The sequence below is a fragment of the Thalassophryne amazonica genome, chromosome 20 (genome assembly GCF_902500255.1).
Source record: "Thalassophryne amazonica chromosome 20, fThaAma1.1, whole genome shotgun sequence".
Classification (NCBI taxonomy): Eukaryota; Metazoa; Chordata; class Actinopteri; order Batrachoidiformes; family Batrachoididae; genus Thalassophryne; species Thalassophryne amazonica.
In genome coordinates this window covers 53183422-53209008 of record NC_047122.1, presented here as the reverse complement: position 1 = coordinate 53209008, position 25587 = coordinate 53183422, and the positions used below count along the sequence as shown (strand labels likewise).

The window sequence follows — 25587 nt, the reverse complement described above, 5'->3', positions numbered from 1 at the left end:
TAGAGAGGACGCCAGTCCATTGCAGGTTACTTCCCCAGCTAAGGTTGGTTACAGCTGGCTGGAAAATGTAGAAGTGTCTTCTCCAAGGACATGGATGTTAATATGACTGGGAATCAAAACTACATATTGGTACTACTAGTCTACCTGCTAAGACTGAACCAGAACATAAGAAAAAACCTGAGAGGTGGAGGACCCAAATGGTTCTCTGTTCAGTGGCTCTACAGATACTCGTCATTTTTGCTTCACATTCACAGGTGTGAAAAAATATAGGAAAGGTAACAAAGGCTGATTGATAAACACTGCTGCATGCAGAATAATATTTTCAGTATTTAAAATAAAAACTGTCGCATGAAAATGATGACTAGAGTGTCAGGATTTAGCTACCAAGATTGCTTTAGAATGCAGGAAAAAGGCTATAGATTTTTCAAATGATTTTTGTTTGTGCTAGAATAATACCCGAGGTGGGGAGGGGATGTATTTGTGAGCTAAATATTCATGCATTTTGCATACTGATTTGCAGAGACGCAGGCTGTGTCCATGACTTCATATGTTTTAATCCTGATGAGTGAATGAGCTTTACACTATATTTACTGCAGCAACTTCAGTGCATGATTTTCCTCACTGTGCATGCAAGGAAGAATTTGAGAAGGTTGAACTGCTGTGTTTCAATTTCACTGACAGCCAGGGGCGGTATCCTGCATGCACCAAAACGGCCAGCAGATGGCGCTGTTTCACCTCTGACGGCACATCACCGGCTCCGTAAAGAAAAACGTGCCAAAAAAAGAGAGTAGCTGCTGTGCAGACTTAAGTATCAGTGCCCATGCTGTTATTCAGTCAGCGGTGCCGCAGCAGATCCACGCAGAGGTGGTGCAACATCCCCCACGTGGATTCAGACCCCGTGGGACGGTGCTGCTGCTCTCTCTCTCTGCAGTTGTCGTTTTTGACCGTGGAGGAAAGCGAGTCGATTAAGTGGATCGGATTTATTGCACCAGCTGCCAGAGGAGCCACAGTCTGCACCACACCGCGTGGATCAGTTCTGGAAGGTAAGATAGATCCGATTGTACCTTGATCGCTGCTTTTGCATCAATTCCCGATCTGTGAGCGCTGCAGAAGTGCGTCTTAATTTGGGTGGTGGTCTAAATGTGGCACGTGGGACTGAGGAAGGGGAGGGGGCGTGCGTGCCCCAACCGTGCGTGCCCCACGCACGGTTGGAATTACAGCATCTGCTGCAATGTGCAGCTCCAACAATAAGCAAAGTGTCACTGACAACTTCTGTCGTGCGTTTCAGGGGGGCACGTGCACACACACAATGGACCCCATCACCTTTGCGGTGTCCGTCCACCTTCTTGTGGTTCCTGCGTGGGCCCTCTCCCACCTCTCTTCCGTGGACAGCATCCTCTACCCCCGTTCAGGTATAAGGCAGCGTGCACGCCCTCACTTGTTGCACGTGTGCGTTTCACGACCTGTCAATCATTCTGACAGGCACTCTGTCACGCTTTGTGCTTTCAGTCTCCAGGCTGCAGAATGAGCCAATGAGGATCGACCCTTGTTGTCTGTCACCGCCCCCACCACCACTCTTCCCCCCGCCCCTTCTGCTGTGGAGGCGTGGCGACCCTGTAGGTATTCTGGAGCACGTCAGCGTGTGCATGCACCATCAGCATCACCAGGGCCGTAGCCAGGAAATCATTCTGTGGGGTCCCACAGTCGAGAAGGGCCAGCAGTACCTTAACGTTAAAAAAAATAATTTTTAAATTGCTGAACATGTTTCATGTCTCGAGTGGAGATTACCAGATATCACCGTCGTTGTGTTCTAAGCATTTCAAGTAGGGAATCATTTTCCAGCAAAACGAATGACAAAATACTTTTTTTTGTCATTTGTTTCGCTGTTTCAAACATGACAAAACAGGGAATTTGTGACCAAATTATTTTCTTTGTTGTTTTGAGCATTTTGAAACAGTGAATCTTTTCTGAGCCAATTGTTTATCTTTGTGTTTCAAACATTTTGAAATAGTAAATTTTGTAGCAATTGTTTCTTGAATATTCTAAAATATTAAAAAAAAAAACCTTTTTCTTACATAACAGTTTATTTTTGTATTTAAAGTACAAATTTTTGAAAAGAAATTAGTAGGAAGTATTTCCTTACAATGTGTTTAATTGTGGGGTTGGTACAGTCTGGAGTCAAGAGCGTTTGAATGCAAATTGTGTTGTGCTTTGGTTCTATAGCAATAAATTGAATAGAATTTCTGAGGCTACTGGTGCATATGACATTTAAAAGCAGTGAATATTTTCTGAAGCACTTGTTCGTTATACTGTTTCAACCATATCGAAACAGTGTATTTTGAAGGAGTTGTTTGATTTCCTGTTTTCTAACATTTGAAAACTGAATATTTTAGGAACTACCATTTTATAGAAACAATTTCATAAAGTTTTTACTGTTACTGAATTTAATGGTAACATTTGTGGAATCGCTACACTCTCTGAACACTTTTCATCACATTTAATTTTGTGTTCATGGCATTTTGGAACAGCGAAACACTGTCTGAAGCAGTTGTTTCATTTTGTGTTTCTGTCATTTTACAATAATGAAACTATCTGAAGCAGTTTTTTTATTTCATTCTTCTTGCTTTTCAGAACAGCAAAATATTATCTGAAGCAGGTGCTTTATTTAGTGTTTCTGACAATTCAGAACACTGAAACATCATCTAAAGCAATTGTTTCATTTTGGCTTTCTGACATTTCAGAACAGTGAAACATTATCTGAGGCAGTTGTTTCATTTTGTCTTTCTGCCATTTCAGAACAGCAAAACATTGTCTGAAGCAGATGCTTCATTTTGTATTTCTGGCATTTCAGAACAGTGAAACATCAACTGAAGCAATTGTTTCATTTTGTCTTTCTGACATTTCAGAACAGTGAAACATTCAAATAGCTTTGTTTCTCCTCCTCACTGAGTTATCAGTACATGAATTTTGGTAGGAATTGTTCAAATTTGTGTTGAGGAAGCTACTCAGCCATCCAGGAAGGAGTTAGTTAGAAGCTTAGCTGCTCAAAAGCAAACTTGTGGGTGCTTCAGGGTCACGTGAAGTGATCGCACCAGTTTTGACTGAAGAGGCAATGTCTTGAAAACAAAACTCAAAATCTAGATCATTTTGTGTTTTGAAACCATGAATATATATTTCAAGCCCTTGTTTTGTTTTTCTAATATTTCATAACAGTGAATTATTTATTTATTTATTTATTTTATATTTCTTGACAATGAATCATTTACTGTTGCAATTGTACAACAGTTTTAGGGCCACATTGATTTTTTTTTTTTTTTTTTTTTTTTTTTTTTTTAGACTTTGAGAATAAAGTCGTAATTTTACAAGAAAAAACACTCGTAATCGTGAAAGAGAAAAAAAGCTTGATTCCGGTAATGAAAATAGCTGTGCTGATGTGTGTCCACTGGAAAACTTGTTTTTTCTCATAAAAATACAACTTTATTCTTGTAATATTACAAGTTTTTTTTCTTGTAAAATTATGACTTTATTCTCGTAATATTACAAGAATAAAGTCAGAATATTACGAGAAAAAAACTTGGACTTATGATAGAGAAAAAATCTTGATTCGGAAATGAAAATAGCATTAGCCTACTTTAGCTGTGCTGATGTGTGTCCACCGGGAAACTTGTTTTTTCTCATGAAAATACAACTTTATTCTTTCTTCTTCTTTTTTTTTCTTGTAAAATTACGACTTTATTCTCGTAATATTACAACTTTATTCTCATAATATTACGACTTCATAATCAAAGTCTTAAAATTCAGTGTGGCCCTAAAACACTGTCACACAATTGTTTCTTTTCATTTTCAAACATTTGAACCCCCCTCCCCACCCCCCAACTGTATTATTATGTGCATATGCATAACAACTTAAGCATGTTTTTGTCACATTAACTGCGTCAGATTTTCTGTTTTTTGTTTGTTTGTTTTTTAAGAGTGAAATTATCTTTTTCGAGCCAAGTGTTTACGGAACAGAAGAGGAGAAGCAACAATATAAATCTGTGATGACGGGGTGTTTACCTGGACCACCAGGACCTCCAGGGCCTCACGGTCCACAGGTAAGTCCCTGCATCAAAGGCATCAGAATGTTGGTATGTAAATGAAACATTCTCACTTCTCAATTGAATCAAATCAGTTTTATTGCTCAGAATGCGTGCTTGACTGAGGAAATGCGTTATATATGAATTTGGTATCACTTTTAGGGCCACAGCGGGCTACCTGGCGCACAAGGACCAAAAGGAGAGAAGGTTTGCCGTCTACACTGAACTGTTAATGTGCACGTGCGCTTAGTGTGTCGTTGTGCGCCTCTACGCTCTGACGCGCTGCCTCTCCTCTTTCCTTATTTGTCCTCTTCCAGGGAGAAATTGGACGTCCAGGGCCAAAGGTGAGCTTCTCGTCCCCTCATGCATGTCTCGTTCTCTCCCTCGTCTCGATCCGGCTCCTTCACTTCCTGCAGCATGTCCTTGAAATAATGGGATCTGGATCCGCTCTCTGCCTCTGTAACTCTGTTGTCCTCTCGATGCATCCTCAATCTCCATGATGTGATTTGTCTATATGCGCTCAGAATATCATCCGCGGATGCTAAATGGGTCATGCCACATTAGTCGCGGCAGCCTCTTTGACCGCGTAGAAAAGCTTGATCGCATTTTTTGATGTCTCCTGTCGTCCTGCCGCTCCTGTCCTCTCTATCACCCCCCCATCCTTTCCTCCCGGTGCCTCCTTCCTTTGGCCTGGTTCCATTATCCCTGATGCTGGAGTCTAGTCCTGCTGATCCAGGCCATCCGGCACACCACTTCTGCACTTTAATCTCCCTAAGTGCTTTGGCTCGCTATGATAAATCTCTCCGCACAGAAGCAGGTCCAACAGTGTCTCTGCAGGCTGCTGCTTTAATGAAGGCACATTTAATGGGAGCACACCACCAACACGACTGCAGCTCTGCCGCCTTTGTGCAGGTGTCACTGTAATGCAACATTATAATGTATTTACAGGGAATTGGTGATGGGGCAAAATCAAGTTATCTTTTGGACCTGTCACATAATTCATAAATCACACCCATGAAGTCGGGTAACATCAGCTGTGACATTTTGGTCATGTGGTGCACCCTGGGCATCATCCAGTATGCAGGCGCCTCAGTGTTGAGGATCCCAGGTAAAGGCCACAGGGGTGGTCCACGTTTCACCTGGTTGCAGCAGATACGTGGTTACTTCCAAGAAGTAGGGATGGATCAATTGTTCACCTTACTGGTTGCTTTCCAGAACCTCGGGAGGTTCCATGGTTTGGTGGATGTGGTGATGCGTGGTGTCTGCATGCTTCCAGTCCTGACCTGCCTCTTGAAGTTTTGCCCCGGTGCACGACAGGTTTGCACCAAAGGGTTTTTCTTGGTGGATCTCGCTTGGATATAACGATGTAATACTGGAGTGAGCAACTTTCTAGTAAAAGTAATTTTTTAAGTAGTTTTCCAGGGTGACATCATCTCTTTATTCCCACATATAGTACAGCTGATAAAAGTAACAATGTCAAATACTAAAAAAAACCCACTTTGATTGGGCCCAAGTGCAAATGTAGAAAACCTTTTTTCTTTTTTCATACTACATGGCTATTAACAAATGACCTCGTCAGGATACTGTTTAAACTCTTTTTGCTCTTTCTGTAAATTGGGCTGTCATCTCTCCTTTCTCATTCTCACCATGTTGTGGTTAATGTTTAACAAGAAAAAGGTTAATGTTTAATTAAAAACATCAGCCAGTGCAACATCTGCACCTTACACGATTGACACTGCTTCATGGAAATTAATTCTTTGTGATATACTGAGAGTTTATAATGTGGTTCTGTGTGACCTTGAAATTTTATAAATTTGGTCCAAAATGTAACCACTTTATCTTTGGATAATACACAACACCTCCACTGTGTTTAATCCGTATGGACTTGACCTTAACTTTGACCTTTCATGCTCACCCAAGGTCAAAGTTCATGTGACCAATATAAAGGTGGCACACGGCTTCAAGCTGGTGTGTACTTTTAACCAACTCCTTGAAATAGTCATTGTAAATGTCCCCGTTTATAAACACTGGGCCAGAATTTTGACACAATGGATCAAAACTCTTCCTCACACACATACAGGGACACACAGCACTGAAAACAATATGCAAAGGTGCATATTGTTTTCTATACCAAATCAAAGTGGTGTGCTAAAGAAAACTAATTACAGATATGATTGGTGGGAAACTGCTCAGCTGCTTCCTCTGTACTGCATAGACAATGTTGCATTGATGCTATGGGAACTTGGGTGGTATGGGCAGTGGTGCATTATGGGAACTGGGGGTGTTATGGGAACTGGGGTGCTATGGCAAGTGGGGGTGTTATGGGAACTGGGGGTGTCATGGAAATTGGGATGTTATGTGAACTGGGGGTGCTACAGGAACTGGGGGTGTTATGGGAACTGGGGGTGCTATGGCAAGTGGGGTCTTATGGGAACTGGGGGTGTTATGAAATTGGGGATGTTATGTGAACTGGGGGTGCTATGAGTAGTGGGGTGCTATGGGAACTGGGGGTGTTTTGGGAACTGAGGGTTGCTATGGGAACTGGGGTGCTATGGCAAGTGGGGGTGTTATGGGAATTTAGGGTGCTATGGCAAGTGGGGGTGTTATGGGAATTTAGGGTGCTATGGCAAGTGGGGGTGTTATGGGAACGGTGAGTGTTATGGGAAGTGGGCTGTGGGAAGTGGGGGGTGTTATAGGAATTGGGGGTGCTATGGGAAGTGGGGGTGTTATGAAATTGGGGATGTTATGAGTAGTGGGGTGCTATGGGAACTGGGGTGTTTTGGGAACTGGGGGTTTTGGGAACTGGGGGTTGCTGTGGGAACTGGGGTGCTATGGCAAGTGGGGGTGTTATGGGAATTTAGGGTGCTATGGCAAGTGGGGGTGTTATGGGAACGGTGAGTGTTATGGGAAGTGGGGTACTTTGGGAAGTGGGGGTGTTATGGGAATTGGGGGTGTTATGGGAAGTGGGGGTGTTATGGGAATTTGGGGTGCTATGGCAAGTGGGGGTGTTATTGGAACTGTGAGTGTTGTGGGAAGTGGGGGTGTTATGGGAATTGGGGGTGCTATGGCAAGTGGGGGTGCTGTGGGAATTGGGGTAATATGCGAATTGGGGTGTTATGGGAACTGGGGATGCTATGGCGACCGGATGAGTCAGCGAATATGAGAAAAGGAGGCTGAAAACAGAATTTTAAAAGGCAAAAGTCAGTTTCTTGATCGGGTTATGTGGATCCTTAGGCCCCATTGGAGGGTTATGGTGGGGTTGTTGAAATTCATTGTGAAGTTGCCAGTGCTTTGCACATTAGGTTTCTACACCATTGGTTGTCTCCTTTACATTAAATTGTTTTGCTAGTGTTTATGACCCTTATTTCCCCCAGGTAGTCTCATTAATAATCTTAAATCTGTCCAATGATTGTTTTTTTTCTGTAGGGTCGTACAGGAGCCCCAGGTCTTCCAGGTAAGCCAGGAATACGGGGATGGCCTGGTGCTGAAGGACTCCAGGTGAGTCTCATCATGGGTATATGGCTTAAATGTATATGACAAAAACACGCTAAATAAACATCTAAACATACATTGTTCCGATGGGTATAGGGTGAGAAAGGTGATCCAGGTCTCATGGGATTACCAGGATTGAGGGGACCACCAGGTTTAAAGGTTAGACCCATATTAAAGCAACCACAGTATAATTTGAATCATTCGCCTCATGATTGTCAGATTTTCTTCTCTGTAATGTGATTCCTCAGGGTTTATCAGGTTACAAAGGAGAAAAGGTCAGTCTGAATCACATGGTCCATCATAGCTGTCAGGATGTAAATATCAGCCTCAATTGTAATCCTGTTTCCGCTCTTCTCTGTTGAAAGGGTGCTTGTGGTGAGCCTGGAGCAACAGGACCAAAGGGTGATAAGGTTAGTACAGAAGTCATTATTTTGGGAAAATATATTGGTTCCAGGATGCATTTATGAGTTTCATACACCAAGATAAATGACTCTTTAAACACAAATTCATGGAAATTGATGGATTTTCTTTTAAAAGCTTCTGCATAACTAATCTGCACAATTAGGGGTAAAAGTCTATTCATTGGAAGAGCCTTTTGATAACCTTTTGTTTGGTCACATGATATGTGTGAAATTGCTGGAAATTAAGTTTGAAAGTTTCTGGACAGGGTGTATGTAAACCTATGGCCTGAACATTCCGTGCCTCTGCCCGTGCTGTTATGTCACAAGGCAAATTGGTGATGCTTAGAGTTTTCAGCTATTGTTTGGAATCCAAAGAGGGGCTTTCTGAGGGAGGTTTGCACACCGCTGTTTATTTCTATACGCACTCTATCTCAGAGTGAAATTAAGTGAACATAATAACCCTTATGTGTGCTTTTGTGCTGTGAAAGATATTTGTTTTATCAATTTTAGTTTTCATGTCTTCATTTAGGGCTCAGTCGGTTTGCCTGGGATGCTTGGACAGAAGGTAAGATCTGTGAAATAAAAATCACATTAGTGATGGTCAGCTTGACAAGGCTTCCCAGCCAATTGCTTCATCAAAGGCTTTGTTACTCCAAGCCTCATTTAACAGCTCATTAGATACTACTGACATCTAGTGGTCATTTGTAGCACCTTCATTATGAGCTGGAGGGTGCACACTGAATTTTAGTGGACCTGGAGGTGGCAGAGCTGAAGATGTTGAGATTCTCTTTGGGAGTGACAAGAATGGACAAGATTAGGAATGAACATATCAGAGGGACAGCTCAGGTGGGACGGTTTGGAGACAAAGTCAGAGAGGCGAGATTGAGATGGTTTGGACATGTGCAGAGGAGGGACCCAGGGTATATAGGGAGAAGGATGCTGAGGATGGAGCCACCAGGCAGGAGGAGAAGAGGGAGACCAAAGAGGAGGTTCATGGATGTGCTGAGAGAGGACATGCAGGTGGTTGGTGTGACAGAGGAAGATACAGAGGACAGGGTGAGATGGAAACGATTGATCTGCTGTGGCGACTCCTAACGGGAACAGCCGAAAGACAAAGAAGATGTAGTAGTCAGTAGTATCATAATCAGCATCGACAACATGGGTAAATTTATTGTGCATTATTTAAAAGTGCCTAACTGTCATTGTGGCAATAAAATGAGTATTTGAGTGACTGAGAAATGACAGTTTTTGTGTTGGGCCAGTGAGAGGGCAGTGTATAATTTTGAATTTTTTTATTAAACATTTTTAGAAGTAGCTAAAATGTTATGATTTTTCTGTTTATTTAGTAATGATGACTATTGTATTTGAAGAAATGGGGAAATACTCATAATATTTCTTTGCAAGAAAATATGCATATATATATATATATATATATATATATATATATATATATATATGTATATATATATGTATATGTGTGTGTGTGTGTGTATAAAAATATTTCAAACTTTTCTGTGGGGAATCGATTCAGAATGTTCACTTCTAAATAGATGGCCTCATTTCAGGATTCATAGAATCATGACACAAAATAACAAAACATAAAATTAACATAAAATAAAACAGTGGTGTGATTTCAACCAAGCGAGGTCTTGTTTCTCTTTGGTCACATGATATTCTGAAAAGTCATACAGCTTCATTTGGACACGCCCCCCTCTGCTCAACACAAGCTTCGGGGCTTTAGTCTCAGACATAACATCACTAGACCACATTTAAATTAAAAAATATAATGCAATGTTAAATTACCCTCGACCGTATGAGCACTGTGTTCTTTATTATTTGCAGTTGTTTAATTAATTATTAAGATCCTATTGTCTTACATATAATTTGTACATGTTCAAACCAAATCATCATTTGTTCATGTTCTGCAAATCAATGAATATTTGTAGATAACCCTGTGTGCATTTGCAGGTATTAATGAAACTCCACATACTCTCACGCGCGCCACTAGCTTAGCTTATGGCAAGCTAAATGTGGATGTTCTCGTTTTGGCCAAACAACTATCCAGTTTCTTTGTTATTGTGCACCCGCGGCTGACGTGCTTCATGAATTCCTGCACAAAAAGTAGTTCCCAGATAATTGGGATATATACCTGTGAGATAATATCTCATCTAAATTAATTCTAAAATGTACCTGTAATAAAATGATAAAGATAACTGAAGTTTTAAGAGTGGCCTTAATAAATATTTAAGAAGCTTAAAGTTTATGAGCACTTCACCTGTTATCGCTCAAGCACATTGTAAACATTGACACGATGGAGTTTGATGCGGAAGAGTTCAGAAAGATACGATTGGAATGATTTGATTACCATTTAAAGTTGGTGATGAAAGACTTGGGTGTTAACTTAGTGTTAAAGTCAGAACAAGAAGCTGCACTGAAATAGATCTATCTGGGAAGAGACACATTCTGTGTGTTGTCGCTTCAACAAGAGAGGCACACTGATTAGTGTGGTGAAAGTAGTCCTGCGAACTCAATCTGTGGGCGCGAGCTATCCCACAATACCAAAATAGCAGTGATGTCTCTCTGACGAGAGCGGCACGCTGAGCAGAGTGGAGACTCCATAGGAAGTTAGCTTTAAGTTAGCGGAAGTTAGCATGCACGCTAATGTCTGCAAAATGTCTTCTAAAACAGTTAAATGTGGTCTATTAAACATTAGGTCTCTCTCTTCTAAGTCCCTGTTGGTAAATGATATAATAATTGATCAACGTATTGATTTATTCTGCCTTACAGAAACCTGGTTACAGCAGGATGAATATGTTAATTTAAATGAGTCAACACCCCCGAGTCACACTAACTGTCAGAATGCTCGTAGCACGGGCCGGGGCGGAGGATTAGCAGCAATCTTCCATTCCAGCTTATTAATTAATCAAAAACCTAGACAGAGCTTTAATTCATTTGAAAGCTTGTCTCTTAGTCTTGTCCATCCAAATTGGAAGTCCCCAAAAACCAGTTTTATTTGTTATTATCTATCGTCCACCTGGTCGTTACTGTGAGTTTCTCTGTGAATTTTCAGACCTTTTGTCTGACTTAGTGCTTAGCTCAGATAAGATAATTATAGTGGGCGATTTTAACATCCACACAGATGCTGAGAATGACAGCCTCAACACTGCATTTAATCTAGTATTAGACTCTATCGGCTTTGCTCAAAAAGTAAATGAGTCCACCCACCACTTTAATCATATTTTAGATCTTGTTCTGACTTATGGTATGGAAATAGAAGACTTAACAGTATTCTCTGAAAACTCCCTTCTGTCTGATCATTTTTTAATAACATTTACATTTACCCTGATGGACTACCCTGTAGTGGGGAATAAGTTTCATTACACTAGAAGTCTTTCAGAAAGCGCTGTAACTAGGTTTAAGGATATGATTCCTTCTTTATGTTCTCTAATGTCATATACCAACACAGAGCAGAGTAGCTACCTAAACTCTGTAAGGGAGTTAGAGTATCTCGTCAATAGTTTTACATCCTCATTGAAGACAACTTTGGATGCTGTAGCTCCTCTGAAAAAGAGAGCTTTAAATCAGAAGTGTCTGACTCCGTGGTATAACTCACAAACTCGTAGCTTAAAGCAGATAACCCGTAAGTTGGAGAGGAAATGGCGTCTCACTAATTTAGAAGATCTTCACTTAGCCTGGAAAAAGAGTTTGTTGCTCTATAAAAAAGCCCTCCGTAAAGCTAGGACATCTTTCTACTCATCACTAATTGAAGAAAATAAGAACAACCCCAGGTTTCTTTTCAGCACTGTAGCCAGGCTGACAAAGAGTCAGAGCTCTATTGAGCTGAGTATTCCATTAACTTTAACTAGTAATGACTTCATGACTTTCTTTGCTAACAAAATTTTGACTATTAGAGAAAAAATTACTCATAACCATCCCAAAGATGTATCGTTATCTTTGGCTGCTTTCAGTGATGCCGGTATTTGGTTAGACTCTTTCTCTCCGATTGTTCTGTCTGAGTTATTTTCATTAGTTACTTCATCCAAACCATCAACATGTTTATTAGACCCCATTCCTGCCAGGCTGCTCAAGGAAGTCCTACCATTATTTAATGCTTCAATCTTAAATATGATCAATCTATCTTTGTTAGTTGGTTATGTACCACAGGCCTTTAAGGTGGCAGTAATTAAACCATTACTTAAAAAGCCATCACTTGACCCAGCTATCTTAACTAATTATAGGCCAATCTCCAACCTTCCTTTTCTCTCAAAGATTCTTGAGAGGGTAGTTGTAAAACAGCTAACTGATCACCTGCAGAGGAATGGTCTATTTGAAGAGTTTCAGTCAGGTTTTAGAATTCATCATAGTACAGAAACAGCATTAGTGAAGGTTACAAATGATCTTCTTATGGCTTCGGACAGTGGACTTATCTCTGTGCTTGTTCTGTTGGACCTCAGTGCTGCTTTTGATACTGTTGACCATAAAATTTTATTACAGAGATTAGAGCATGTCATAGGTATTAAAGGCACTGCGCTGCGGTGGTTTGAATCATATTTGTCTAATAGATTACAGTTTGTTCATGTAAATGGGGAATCTTCTTCACAGACTAAAGTTAATTGTGGAGTTCCACAAGGTTCTGTGCTAGGACCAATTTTATTCACTTTATACATGCTTCCCTTAGGCAGTATTATTAGACGGTATTGCTTAAATTTTCATTGTTACGCAGATGATACCCAGCTTTATCTATCCATGAAGCCAGAGGATACACACCAATTAGCTAAACTGCAGGATTGTCTTACAGACATAAAGACATGGATGACCTCTAATTTCCTGCTTTTAAACTCAGATAAAACTGAAGTTATTGTACTTGGCCCCACAAATCTTAGAAGCATGGTGTCTAACCAGATCGTTACACTGGATGGCATTTCCCTGATCTCTAGTAATACTGTGAGAAATCTTGGAGTCATTTTTGATCAGGATATGTCATTCAAAGCGCATATTAAACAAATATGTAGGACTGCCTTTTTGCATTTACGCAATATCTCTAAAATCAGAAAGGTCTTGTCTCAGAGTGATGCTGAAAAACTAATTCATGCATTTATTTCCTCTAGGCTGGACTATTGTAATTCATTATTATCAGGTTGTCCTAAAAGTTCCCTAAAAAGCCTTCAGTTGGTTCAGAATGCTGCAGCTAGAGTACTGACGGGGACTAGCAGGAGAGAGCATATCTCACCCGTGTTGGCCTCTCTTCATTGGCTTCCTGTTAATTCTAGAATAGAATTTAAAATTCTTCTTCTTACTTATAAGGTTTTGAATAATCAGGTCCCATCTTATCTTAGGGACCTCGTAGTACCATATTACCCCATTAGAGCGCTTCGCTCTCAGACTGCGGGCTTACTTGTAGTTCCTAGGGTTTGTAAGAGTAGAATGGGAGGCAGAGCCTTCAGCTTTCAGGCTCCTCTCCTGTGGAACCAGCTCCCAATTCAGATCAGGGAGACAGATACCCTCTCTACTTTTAAGATTAGGCTTAAAACTTTCCTTTTCGCTAAGGCTTATAGTTAGGGCTGGATCGGGTGACCCTGGACCATCCCTTGGTTATGTTGCTTTAGACGTAGACTGTGGGGGGGTTCCCATGATGCACTGTTTCTTTCTCTTTTTGCTCCGTATGCATCACTCTGCATTTAATCATTAGTGATCGATCTCTGCCCCCCTTCTCGGCATGTCTTTTTCCTGGTTCTTTCCCTCAGCCCCAACCAGTCTCAGCAGAAGACTGCCCCTCCCTGAGTCTGGTTCTGCTGGAGGTTTCTTCCTGTTAAAAGGGAGTTTTTCCTTCCCACTGTGGCCAAGTGCTTGCTCATAGGGGGTCGTTTTGACCGTTGGGGTTTTTCATAATTATTGTATGGCCTTGCCTTACAATATGGAGCGCCTTGGGGCAACTGTTTGTTGTGATTTGGCGCTATATAAGAAAAGGGTTGATTGATTGATTAAATGACTGCAGAGTTATTAAGTTCCCAAAACAACGTTTTCAGTTTTTAGAAGTGTTAATTTCTCGCTAGCTTTTACATAATATATGACACAGAGGTTATATTTACATACAAACGAAACTGAGTTTTGCAGTTAGCTACCATCCTGTGATGTCATCATGCTAATGTCTGCAAAATGTCTTGTAAATATGTTCAGAGGTGTTACTGGGTTCCATAAACAGCGTTTTCAGTATTAGAAGTGTTTATTTCTCATTAGCATTTACATAATATATGACACAGAGGTTATATTTACATACAAACGAAACTGAGTTTTGCAGCGAGCTACCATCCTGTGATGTCATCATGCTAATGTCTGCAAAATGTCTTGTAAATATGTTCAGAGGTGTTACTGGGTTTCATAAACAGCGTTTTCAGTGTTAGAAGTGTTTATTTCTCGTTAGCATTTACATAATATATGACACAGAGGTTATATTTACATACAAATGAAACTGAGCTTTGCAGCGAGCTACCATCCTGTGATGTCATCATGCTAATGTCTGCAAAATATCTTGTAAATATGTTCAGAGGTGTTACTGGGTTCCAAAAACAGTGTTTTCAGTTTTAGAAGCATTTATTTGTTGCTAGCTTTCTTATAATATATGAGAAACATCCATATAAACACATAGCACTGGTACCACAGTTTCTTGTACAAAGAGACTGGTAGCGTGTTTTTGAAAACATGGCTGTGATTGGTCCATCTGATACGTCGGCCGCTATTGGCTATCACGCCACGCTCTGTGATTGGCTGTGGCGTAACCGCCGAAAATGTAAGTTGGTTCCACTCCTCCAGAGACTGTAGGACCAGTGCTACGTTGCAAACAAAGGCTCCAGCCAATCAGAGAGCGGCGTGTCTCAGCCAATCAGCAAAATGTCAGAATCCTGACTAAAAGTCGTATGACCAAATAACCCGATACCGACTCCTTTGCCTTAGCTGGAGGAGTGGAACCAACTTAAAATACACACACAAATGAAGCGGTTTTGGAGAGAGCAGCCACTGACGTCACGGGGCAGCTCTACTCTGATTGGCTGTCACATCCGCACCCCTGAAAAACAAAACTGAACAGATTGAAACAGAATGTGAATTTTAACGTTGTAAAATATCTCGTAAAATAGGTCAAGGTTACCCATCTTTGAACTTGTCCAAAGTCTGTGTCCCAAGAATGTTCCCTGTAAATTTGAAGCCTCTGGTAGTAACAGGACTGGACTTATGCTGAGCACAGACAGACGGACAAATGGACGTACGCAAAGCCTTCACAATACCCGATGGCCATATTTGATGGCCGCGGGTAATTAGAATTAAACTGAATATTCATGAGCTGTGCTGCTTTTCTAGGGGGAGCAGGGGCCAAAGGGAGGAATAGTAGTCCCAGGCAAGAGAGGACCCACAGGACGGCCAGGGAAGAGAGGCAAACAGGTGAGGAACGAGGATAAGAAGAATGGAAATGATGCACAAGTGTGCGGGGTTGGTGCCTTTAGGAACCTGATTTAACATTTGCTATATACACATCCTGACACCACTCACATTCTCACACAGGCGTCTGCTAAAAATGGTGTACAGCACTCTCACCCTCCTTGTTCTCCGGAGTGACCCAGGCTAAATTCATTCAGCTCTAAGTATAGACTTTCATGGTGGGCTGAGGGGTCACTGGAGTCTTAAACCTTTTCAGTCCATGTATTTATTTCTGCACACATGGACTAATCCAAACTATAAGAGGCACGCACTGTAGGTCACCTTCAGTGCATATTCTAACACTGAGATGGTGCCTTGTTCACACAGGGCACAAAGGGACATGCTGGAGCTCCCGGAGCGATAGGGCCACAAGGACCCCCAGGTCCAAACGGTCATCCTGGGCCACCTGGTGCACCTGGTTCAGGTGACACAGTTTACACCACCAGTTTCATGGGGCAGTACAGTTTCCAGGCTTGATCATCCTCACTGCTGTACTCTTTGCATTTCAGCTCTCTACTTAGTCGGGGAAAAAGGAGATAAAGGTCTCCCAGGTCCTCCAGGTCGCTGTGAGTGTAACCCCCCGACTGGAGAAAACAGTGCCCCCTATGGAAGTTATACACTGCGTGATAGCCCAAATAAAGTCCCTGCAGTAAGAACTCGCTCATCATAAACAGCCTTCTGGATCCACATCGAGTGTGTGGCTGCAAAGATTTAATCTCTCACTTTTCCTGTATGTGTAGATATTTGTGGTGAACAGTGAAGAAGAGATGGGCCACCTGAATGCAGACAACTCAATAGTGTTCAGGAAGGACCAACGAGCCCTCTACTTCAAAGATAAAACTGGGTGGAAGCCCATACAGGTAATCAATACTGACGTATCGGGCAAATGTAATACAAATGTTTTCCTGTAGGGGTGCAACATTTCAACACAATATCACTTTTATAGCAGCATCTTGATGTATCCTCTCACATTATGATATACTTTTTAAAACAGTACTATAATGACAAAGCTGGCTTTTGCTTTTGGAGAAACTTGTTCCTGCAAAAATAAATATATAATTTAATAATAATAATAATAATAATAATAATAGTGATGAGGATGAAAAAGAAGAGCTGACAATTATGGAATATAAAAAAATTACATTAAAAGTCAAATTATGAGATTAAAAGGTGAAGAGTTAATTTCATGAGATACTAGTCAAAAGTAAGAGTTTATAAATAAGACTTTCTAACTCGAAATTATGAGATTCAAATTCAAAATTTAGACATTCTAATTGATTATAACACTTAAGCATATTAAAATCACCAGTTTTGCAAGATATACATTATTAAATAAAATTTATACTACAAAGCTCAAAAACCATAAAACTAGGACACTGGTTCACAGGAGTAAAAAAATAAGAAAGCTGTTTGATATTTACTTTTATGTAACCAGGCTACTTAAAAAAGTTGTTTAAAAATAAATTAATAATAATATTAATAGTAATAATAATGATGATGATGAGGAAGAAGAGCTGAAAGTTATGGAATATAAAAAAATTACATTAAAGTCAAATTATGGATTATTTTAATGAGATACTAGTCAAAAGTAAAAGTTTAGAAATAGGACATTGTTATTCAGTATTATGAGATTAAAATTATAAATTTAGACATTCTAATTGATTACAACACTTTAGCATATTAAAATCACCAGTTTTGGAAGTTATGAATTATTGAATAAAATTTATTGTAAAAAGCTTTGCAGATTTACACATCAAAAACCATAAAACTAGGACACGGGTTCGCAGTAGTAAAAAAAAAAACAAGAAAGCTGTTTGATATCTGCTTATATGTAACTATGTTACATAAACACATTGTTTAAAAATAAATTATAATAATAACAATAATAATGAGGATGATGAGATCGAAGAGCTGATAATTATGGAATGTAAAAAAATGACAAAAGTCAAATTATGAGTCATTATGAGTTATTTTAATGAGGTACTAGTCAAAAGTAAGAGTTTATAAATAGGACTTTCTAAATCAGTATTATGAGATTAAAATTCAAAATTTAGACATTCTAATTGATTGTAACACTTTAGCATATTAAAATCACCAGTTTTGCAAGTTATGAATTATCGAATAAAATTTATAGTACAAAGCTTTACAGATTTACACATCAAAAGCCATAAAACTAGGACTCTGGTTTATCTGACTAAAAAAACAAGAAAGCTGTTTGATATCTACTTATACGAGTATGTAACTAGGTTACATAAAAATGTTGTTTAAAAATAAATTAATAATAATGATGATGATGATGATGATGATAAAGCAAAAGCTGTCTTTTCACTTGGAAAGCACAAACAAATTTGTACCTGAAATGTCAAATCAGCACTTGTTTTCGCTCGTGCAGCCGTTCCAGTCGTTCCAGTCCACAGAGAAAGTTGCGGACAGGGTTGGAGTTTGTGGGGATGGAAAGGTCCAGGCTCAGCATGGAGAGGAGTGCGACGATGGGAACCAGATCGTCACAGATGCTTGTCTCAGTGAGTCACGTCACTCATGAACAAATGCACACATGACCTTTAACAAGAGCTTCTCAATGCCATCAGCTGATAGGATCAGCAAAATTTAATTATGTACAGCCATTTATTATCCACTACAAGGATTTGACCTGACCGTCTGTGACTGTTTGTTTTTTTTACTTGTTTGTTGGCAGGATTACATAAAAACTGATTTTAGTTAGACTTGGAAGACCACTTTGAGGCATGGGCCATAAGCCTGATTCCTTTGATCCTGTAATCATGATCAAAGAAATCATAATCTTAGATCAACAAAAAGGATCAAAGTCCAGGAGCATGATCAAAGTTCAGTGATCTAGACCAAAGTTTGCATCTGGAAAGTATTCACAGCACGTCACGTTTTCCACATTTTGTTATGTTGTTACAGCCTTATTCCAAAATGGATGAAATTCATTTCTTTCCTAAAACTTCTACACACAATACCCCATAATGACAGTGTGAAAAAGTTTTTTTTGTTTGTTTTTTTTTTTTTTTTTGATTTTTGCAAATTTATTAAAATTTTTAAAAAGTCAGAAATCACGTGTACAAAAGTATTCACAGCCTTTGCCATGAAGCTCAGAACTGAGCTCAGGTGCTTCCTGTTTCTACTGATCATCCTTGAGATGTTCCTACAGCTTAATTGGAGTCCACCTGGGGTAAATTCAGTTGATTGGACATGATTTGGAAAGACACACACCTGTCTACACAAAAACTCCCACAGTTGACAGTGCATGTCAGAGCACAAACCAAGCATGAAGTCAAAGGAATTGTCTGTAGACCTCTGAGACAGGATTGTCTGGAGGCAAAAATCTGGGGAAGGGTACAGAAACATTTCTGCTGCTTTGAAGGTCCCAATGATCATAGTGGCCTCCATCATCTGGAAATGGAAGAAGTTTGGATCCGCCAGGACTCTTCATAGAGCTGACCACCCATCTAAACTGAGTCATTGAGGGAGAAGGACCTTAGTCAGGGAGGTGACCAAGAACGTGTTTTTATTTTTAACAAATTTGCAAAAATTTCAAAAAGACTTTTTTCATTTTGTCATTATGGGGTGCAATTAGTAGAATATTGAGGGGAGAAAATTAAATTACTCCATTTTTGAATAAGGCTGTAACATAACAAAATGTGGAAAAAGTGAAGTGCTGTGAATACTTTCCGGATGCACTGTAAGTCCAGCTGTCTGGATCAAAGTCCAGAAACATGATTAAAGATGATCGGGAGCAAACTTAATGATCATGACCAAATGTAAGGAACATGAACAAAAGTGAGTGATCAGGATCTATGTTCAATGATTAGGATCAATGTTCAGCTCTCTGGGCCAAAGTTCAGCAATTGCCTTCTACATTCATCAATCAGGATCAAAGGTAAGGAACATGAATAAATATTAGCTATCAGAATCAAAGACTGGGGTCAAAGATGAGTGATAAGTGCCTAAGATCTGGATCAAAATTGACTGACCAGGATCAAAGATCAGGATCAACAATGAGTGATCAGTAATGACTGTTAATGATCATAATCACAGGTCAGCAATTAGAAACAAAGGTGACAAACCAGGATCAAGGTTATTATCAGGAGCAAAGGCAAGTGCGCAGGATCCAGTGACTGTCTTTTTATGGTTGTACTTTGGTCCAGGTCCAAATATTGATCCAGATCAGCGGTACAAAGCATATATTCAGACAAGGGTGGTCCAGTAAAATAGTTCAAATTTGATTTAGCATTATAGACATGACCTTGAGAAAAGTAGCTGGGCTAACACAACACACACCTTACATTAGTCTGAAAAAAAGTGTGAACTTTTCTGAAAATAAAAAGTATGTTAGAGTTTCCACTACAACCCCTGGCAAAAATTATGGAATCACCGGCCTCGGAGGATGTTCATTCAGTTGTTTAATTTTGTAGAAAAAAATCAGATCACACACATGACACAAAACTAAAGTCATTTCAAATGGCAACTTTCTGGCTTTAAGAAACACTATAAGAAATCAAGAAAAAAAGATTGTGGCAGTCAGTAACGGTTACTTTTTAGACCAAGCAGAGGAAAAAAATATGGAATCACTCAATTCTGAGGAAAAAATTATGGAATCACCCTGTAAATTTTCATCCCCAAAACTAACACCTGCATCATATCAGATCTGCTCGTTAGTCTGCATCTAAAAAGGAGTGAACACACCTTGGAGAGCTGTTGCACCAAGTGGACCGACATGAACCATGGCTCCAACATGAGAGATGTCAATTGAAACAAAGGAGAGGATTATCAAACTCTTAAAAGAGAGTAAATCATCACGCAATGTTGCAAAAGATGTTGGTTGTTCACAGTCAGCTGTGTCTAAACTCTGGACCAAATACAAACAACATGGGAAGGTTGTTAAAGGCAAACATACTGGTAGACCAAGGAAGACAAAGCGTCAAGACAGAAAACTTAAAGCAATATGTCTCAAAAATCGAAAAATGTACAACAAAACAAATGAGGAATGAATGGGAGGAAACTGGAGTCAACGTCTGTGACCGAACTGTAAGAAACCGCCTAAAGGAAATGGGATTTACATACAGAAAAGCTAAACGAAAGGCATCATTAACACCTAAACAGAAAAAAACAAGGTTACAATGGGCTAAGGAAAAGCAGTTGTGGACTGTGGATGACTGGATGAAAGTCATATTCAGTGATGAATCTCGAATCTGCATTGGGCAAGGTGATGATGCTGGAACTTTTGTTTGGTGCCGTTCCAATGAGATTTATAAGATGACTGCCTGAAGAGAACATGTAAATTTCCACAGTCATTGATGATATGGGGCTGCATGTCAGGTAAAGGCACTGGGGAGATGGCTGTCATTACATCATCAATAAATGCACAAGTTTATGTTGATATTTTGGACAATTGAAAGGATGTTTTGGGATGATGAAATCATTTTTCAAGATGATAATGCATCTTATCATAGAGCAAAAACTGCAAAAACATTCCTTGCAAAAAGACACATAGGGTCAATGTCAATGAGCAGATCTGATTTGATGCAGGTGTTAATTTGGGGGATGAAAATTTACAGGGTGATTCCATAATTTTTTCCTCAGAATTGAGTGATTCCATATTTTTTTCCTCTGCTTGGTCTAAAAAAGTAACCGTTACTGACTGCCACAATCTTTTTTTCTTGATTTCTTATAGTGTTTCTTAAAGCCAGAAAGTTGCCATTTGAAATGACTTTAGTTTTGTGTCATGTCTGTGATCTGCTTTTTTTCTACAAAATTAAACAACTGAATGAACATCCTCTGAGGCCGGTGATTCCATAATTTTTGCCAGGGGTTGTACATGCAGGCGCATGAGCAGCAGCACGCCGCCATGTGAACAGCTGCTCATAAAGCATCTTGCACACAAACACGGCAACGCACCACAGAGACCGAATCCCCACCACAGAGGATCAAATGAACAAATAAACCTTTATATCTTCATTAATCTCTTTTCTGTCATCCTCTTACTTTCTGCTAATCTGCTCCATTAAATTAGCAGGAAAATCGATCTTGGCACTGAAATGCACAGAAGTGCCAAACCGATGAGGAGTCTTTCTCTCTCTCTCTCTCTCCCCTTCCTTTTTACCCTCACCTCTTTTTTTTTTCCCTTTCTTACTTCAGACTGTAAGTGGGCCTACTGTGGAGATGGCTACCGACATGAAGGTATGGAAGAGTGCGATGGAAAGGACTTTGGATATCAAACCTGCAAATCCTATCTTCCTGGGTAAGTTCTCTGACATCGACCTAATGCACAAATGTAAAAGTGGTGACTTAATCTGCTGCTGAATACATGTAATATGTGTTTTGCCTGAATGTGTCACAGAATGGATACAGCAAAATGTTAAATATTTTACAAAGAAGTTTAGCCTGCAGCACAGGCCACTTGCACAAATTATCGTTCTGCATTGGTTCTAATCTCACTCCTGCCATATTTCTCCATGTAATGTGGAGTTGCATCAGGATGGGCATCCGGTGTAAAACTTGTGCCAAATCAACATGTGGACCCACCTTGGATCTGCTGTGGCAACCCTGAGTGAAAACAAGGAAGCAGCTGAAGGGACTTACTTTTATTTAAAAGGGCCATATTGTGCAAAATTTGTTTTATCAAACTTTTGCAGTTGCATGGGGTTGTCTTCCCATGATGAACATCCTAAAAGTGTCATCATTCTGTGTAAATGCAAGTGGGAAAATATAGCGCAATACTAACATGCCCTCGGCTGTATGAGCGTAAAAATAGGAAACAGAATGTGACCTTTTGACCTTTTAAAATAGGTCAATGTTATCCATCTTGGAAGTTGTCCAAGCCCTGTGTCCCAAGAATGCTCCATGTGAATTTGTAGACCCTGGCAGTAATAGGACTGGAGTTATGCTGAGCACAGACAGACGGACGGATGGATGCAAACTCTTCGCAACAGCTGATGGCCATATTTTAGATTAGATTACATTATATTAGATTAGGTTAGATTAGACAGAACTTTATTGATCCTTTGGGAAGACTCCCTCAAGGAAATTGGAGTTCCAGCAGCGTTGTATAGCAGCACACAGGGTAAGAAGCACACAGAGTACCAAAAGTGAAAGTAAAAAAGAAAAACAGTTTGCAAATATAAATATACACTATAAATACTAGACATACTGATCAGTAATGGTATAATGCCTAATACTGTTCCTTTCATGCCTGACCTATGTCTTCCTGTTACTACTCCTCCCCTGAGTGAGGAGTTATACAGTCTGATGGCCTGAGGGACAAAGAAGATTTTGGCCTGTGGTAAAATTCATATGCTATTAAAAAGTGGTCTGAGTTGGATTTGTGACCCAATTTGCACTCTGTGCAAAGCAATCAACTGCACAATAGGAGGATTCAAAATCTTGCCCAATGGCCTTTAGCAATTTTCCAGCCTGGCAGGGGTTTGAACTGAGGATTTGCTGGTGTCAAGCCCACCACTAGACCATCACCTTCTCACAAGTAGCCCTCACACCGTAACTTTAAAGCAGCAGACACAGACAGAACTCTTTTCTTAGAAAACTAAAGGTGTCCAAAATGACATTTTACATTGATAAACCAGCCAGCAGCTACACTAAACAAAAATATAAACGCAACACTTTTGGTTTTGCTCCCGTTTTGTATGAGATGAACTCAAAGATCTAAAACTTTTTCCACATACACAATATCACCATTTCCCTCAAATATTGTTCACAAACCAGTCTAAATCTGTGATAGTGAGCACTTCTCCTTTGCTGAGATAATCCATCCCACCTCACAGGTGTGCCATATCAAGATGCTGATTAGACACCATGATTAGTGCACAGGTGTGCCTTAGACTGTCCACAAGAAAAGGCCACTCTGAAAGGTGCAGTTTTGTTTTATTGGGGGGGGATACCAGTCAGTATCTGGTGTGACCACCATTTGCCTCATGCAGTGCAACACATCTCCTTCGCATAGAGTTGATCAGGTTGTCAATTGTGACCTGTGGAATGTTGGTCCTCTCCTCTTCAATGGCTGTGCGAAGTTGCTGGATATTGGCAGGAACTGGTACACGCTGTCGTATACGCCGGTCCAGAGCATCTCAAACATGCTCAATGGGTGACATGTCCGGTGAGTATGCCAGCCATGCAAGAACTGGGACATTTTCAGCTTCCAAGAATTGTGTACAGATCCTTGCAACATGGGGCCGTGCATTATCCTGCTGCAACATGAGGTGATGTTCTTGGATGTATGGCACAACAATGGGCCTCAGGATCTCGTCACGGTATCTCTGTGCATTCAAAATGCCATCAATAAAATGCACCTGTGTTCTTCGTCCATAACAGACGCCTGCCCATACCATAACCCCACCGCCACCATGGGCCACTCGATCCACAACATTGACATCAGAAAACCGCTCACCCACACGACGCCACACACGCTGTCTGCCATCTGCCCTGGACAGTGTGAACCGGGATTCATCCATGAAGAGAACACCTCTCCAACGTGCCAAACGCCAGCGAATGTGAGCATTTGCCCACTCAAGTCGGTTACGACGACGAACTGGAGTCAGGTCGAGACCCCGATGAGGATGACGAGCATGCAGATGAGCTTCCCTGAGACGGTTTCTGACAGTTTGTGCAGAAATTCTTTGGTTATGCAAACCGATTGTTTCAGCAGCTGTCCGAGTGGCTGGTCTCAGACGATCTTGGAGGTGAACATGCTGGATGTGGAGGTCCTGGGCTGGTGTGGTTACACGTGGTCTGCGGTTGTGAGGCTGGTTGGATGTACTGCCAAATTCTCTGAAACGCCTTTGGAGACGGCTTATGGTAGAGAAATGAACATTCAATACACGAGCAACAGCTCTGGTTGACATTCCTGCTGTCAGCATGCCAACTGCACGCTCCCTCAAATCTTGCGACATCTGTGGCATTGTGCTGTGTGATAAAACTGCACCTTTCAGAGTGGCCTTTTATTGTGGGCAGTCTAAGGCACACCTGTGCACTAATCATGGTGTCTAATCAGCATCTTGATATGGCACACCTGTGAGGTGGGATGGATTATCTCAGCAAAGGAGAAGTGCTCACTATCACAGATTTAGACTGGTTTGTGATCAATATTTGAGGAAAATGGTGATATTGTGTATGTGGAAAAAGTTTTAGATCTTTGAGTTCATCTCATACAAAATGGGAGCAAAACCAAAAGTGTTGCGTTTATATTTTTGTTGAGTGTATTTGCCCCTTAAAGATTAGGTGGTTTAACAGCACTCTGTGCAGAGAATAAAGCAACACTCCCTCTGGTCTCTGAGCTTTTCCAGTCCCCTGCTCACATTCCTAATCTATCTGCACATGTACATAATGCATGAGATTTCCAAGTCTGCCATTTACTGCACATATGTCCCACCCTGTGAAACCGTTGCTCCTCACTGCATCACTAAGACGTTGGATTTTTATTCCAAGATGATGCAGAGCAGCATCCAGGAATCAGATTTTGAGGCAAAAAATATTTCTGACCAATAATGTGGTCTGACATACAGCTGACATGTCCCACATAGAGAGCAGTTAGACTTGAAGCTCCAACTGACGTTCCTTCCGTTTGATGCAGAGGAAGGAGAGAGCAGCAGAGAGGGTTAGGGAGGAGTGTCTGAGTAGGAAAGCACTGCTTTGGTCGTGAAATTACAGGTAGGGGCTAAAAATAAAAAATTCAAGGCACTTTTAAAGGTTTAGTATTTTTATGATGCTTCACTTCAGTAACTATGGAATATTTTTAATATCTATGTCTAGATTATCCAGTATCTATATTAGCTTTTGTGAAAATGTGAATATTATGAACTCTTTATGCAAAATTGAGATTCTGGTGCACAGCACCAAACCTTCAGCATCAGCATCATTTTTATGCCATGGTTAAAGCTGTAAATATTTCTAGATTAGCCAAGTATACACACATACACACACATATCCAGTTACACATTTCAAACCACCCCATGTGTCCTCTGCAGATCCTTTGGGCAGCTCAGATGCACCAACTCCTGCCTCATCGATTCCACTGGCTGCAAGTACTTCACCTGAATGCAACTTTGCAATTTCTCCTTCTAGTGATGAACACTTTAGCTTACTACTGAAGAGGCTTTTCCACCCAAATAAACAAT

The 25587-nt window shown here is 40.4% G+C and overlaps 1 protein-coding gene and 1 long non-coding RNA gene across 2 annotated transcripts in view; one reads left to right on the top strand and one right to left on the bottom strand.

Moving 5' to 3' along the window:
* The window catches only part of LOC117501596, a 24507-nt gene extending 4602 nt beyond the window's left edge, over positions 1-19905 (bottom strand). The window contains exons 1-2 of the long non-coding RNA XR_004558046.1: positions 19896-19905; positions 8655-8660 (exon numbers count right to left, since the gene is read on the bottom strand). This is a non-coding gene — a long non-coding RNA (uncharacterized LOC117501596). The remainder of the gene's footprint in view (positions 1-8654; positions 8661-19895) is intronic.
* On the top strand, positions 1285-25587 carry wu:fc38h03 (acetylcholinesterase collagenic tail peptide). The gene is made up of 17 exons (XM_034160509.1): positions 1285-1412; positions 1510-1616; positions 3972-4094; positions 4239-4283; positions 4394-4420; positions 7503-7574; positions 7665-7727; positions 7817-7843; positions 7934-7978; positions 8499-8534; positions 15323-15403; positions 15767-15863; positions 15949-16088; positions 16180-16299; positions 17832-17961; positions 21599-21701; positions 25438-25587. Exons 1-17 carry the CDS (start codon positions 1310-1312, stop codon positions 25505-25507), a joined length of 1389 nt encoding a protein of 462 aa, XP_034016400.1. The 5' UTR covers positions 1285-1309; the 3' UTR covers positions 25508-25587.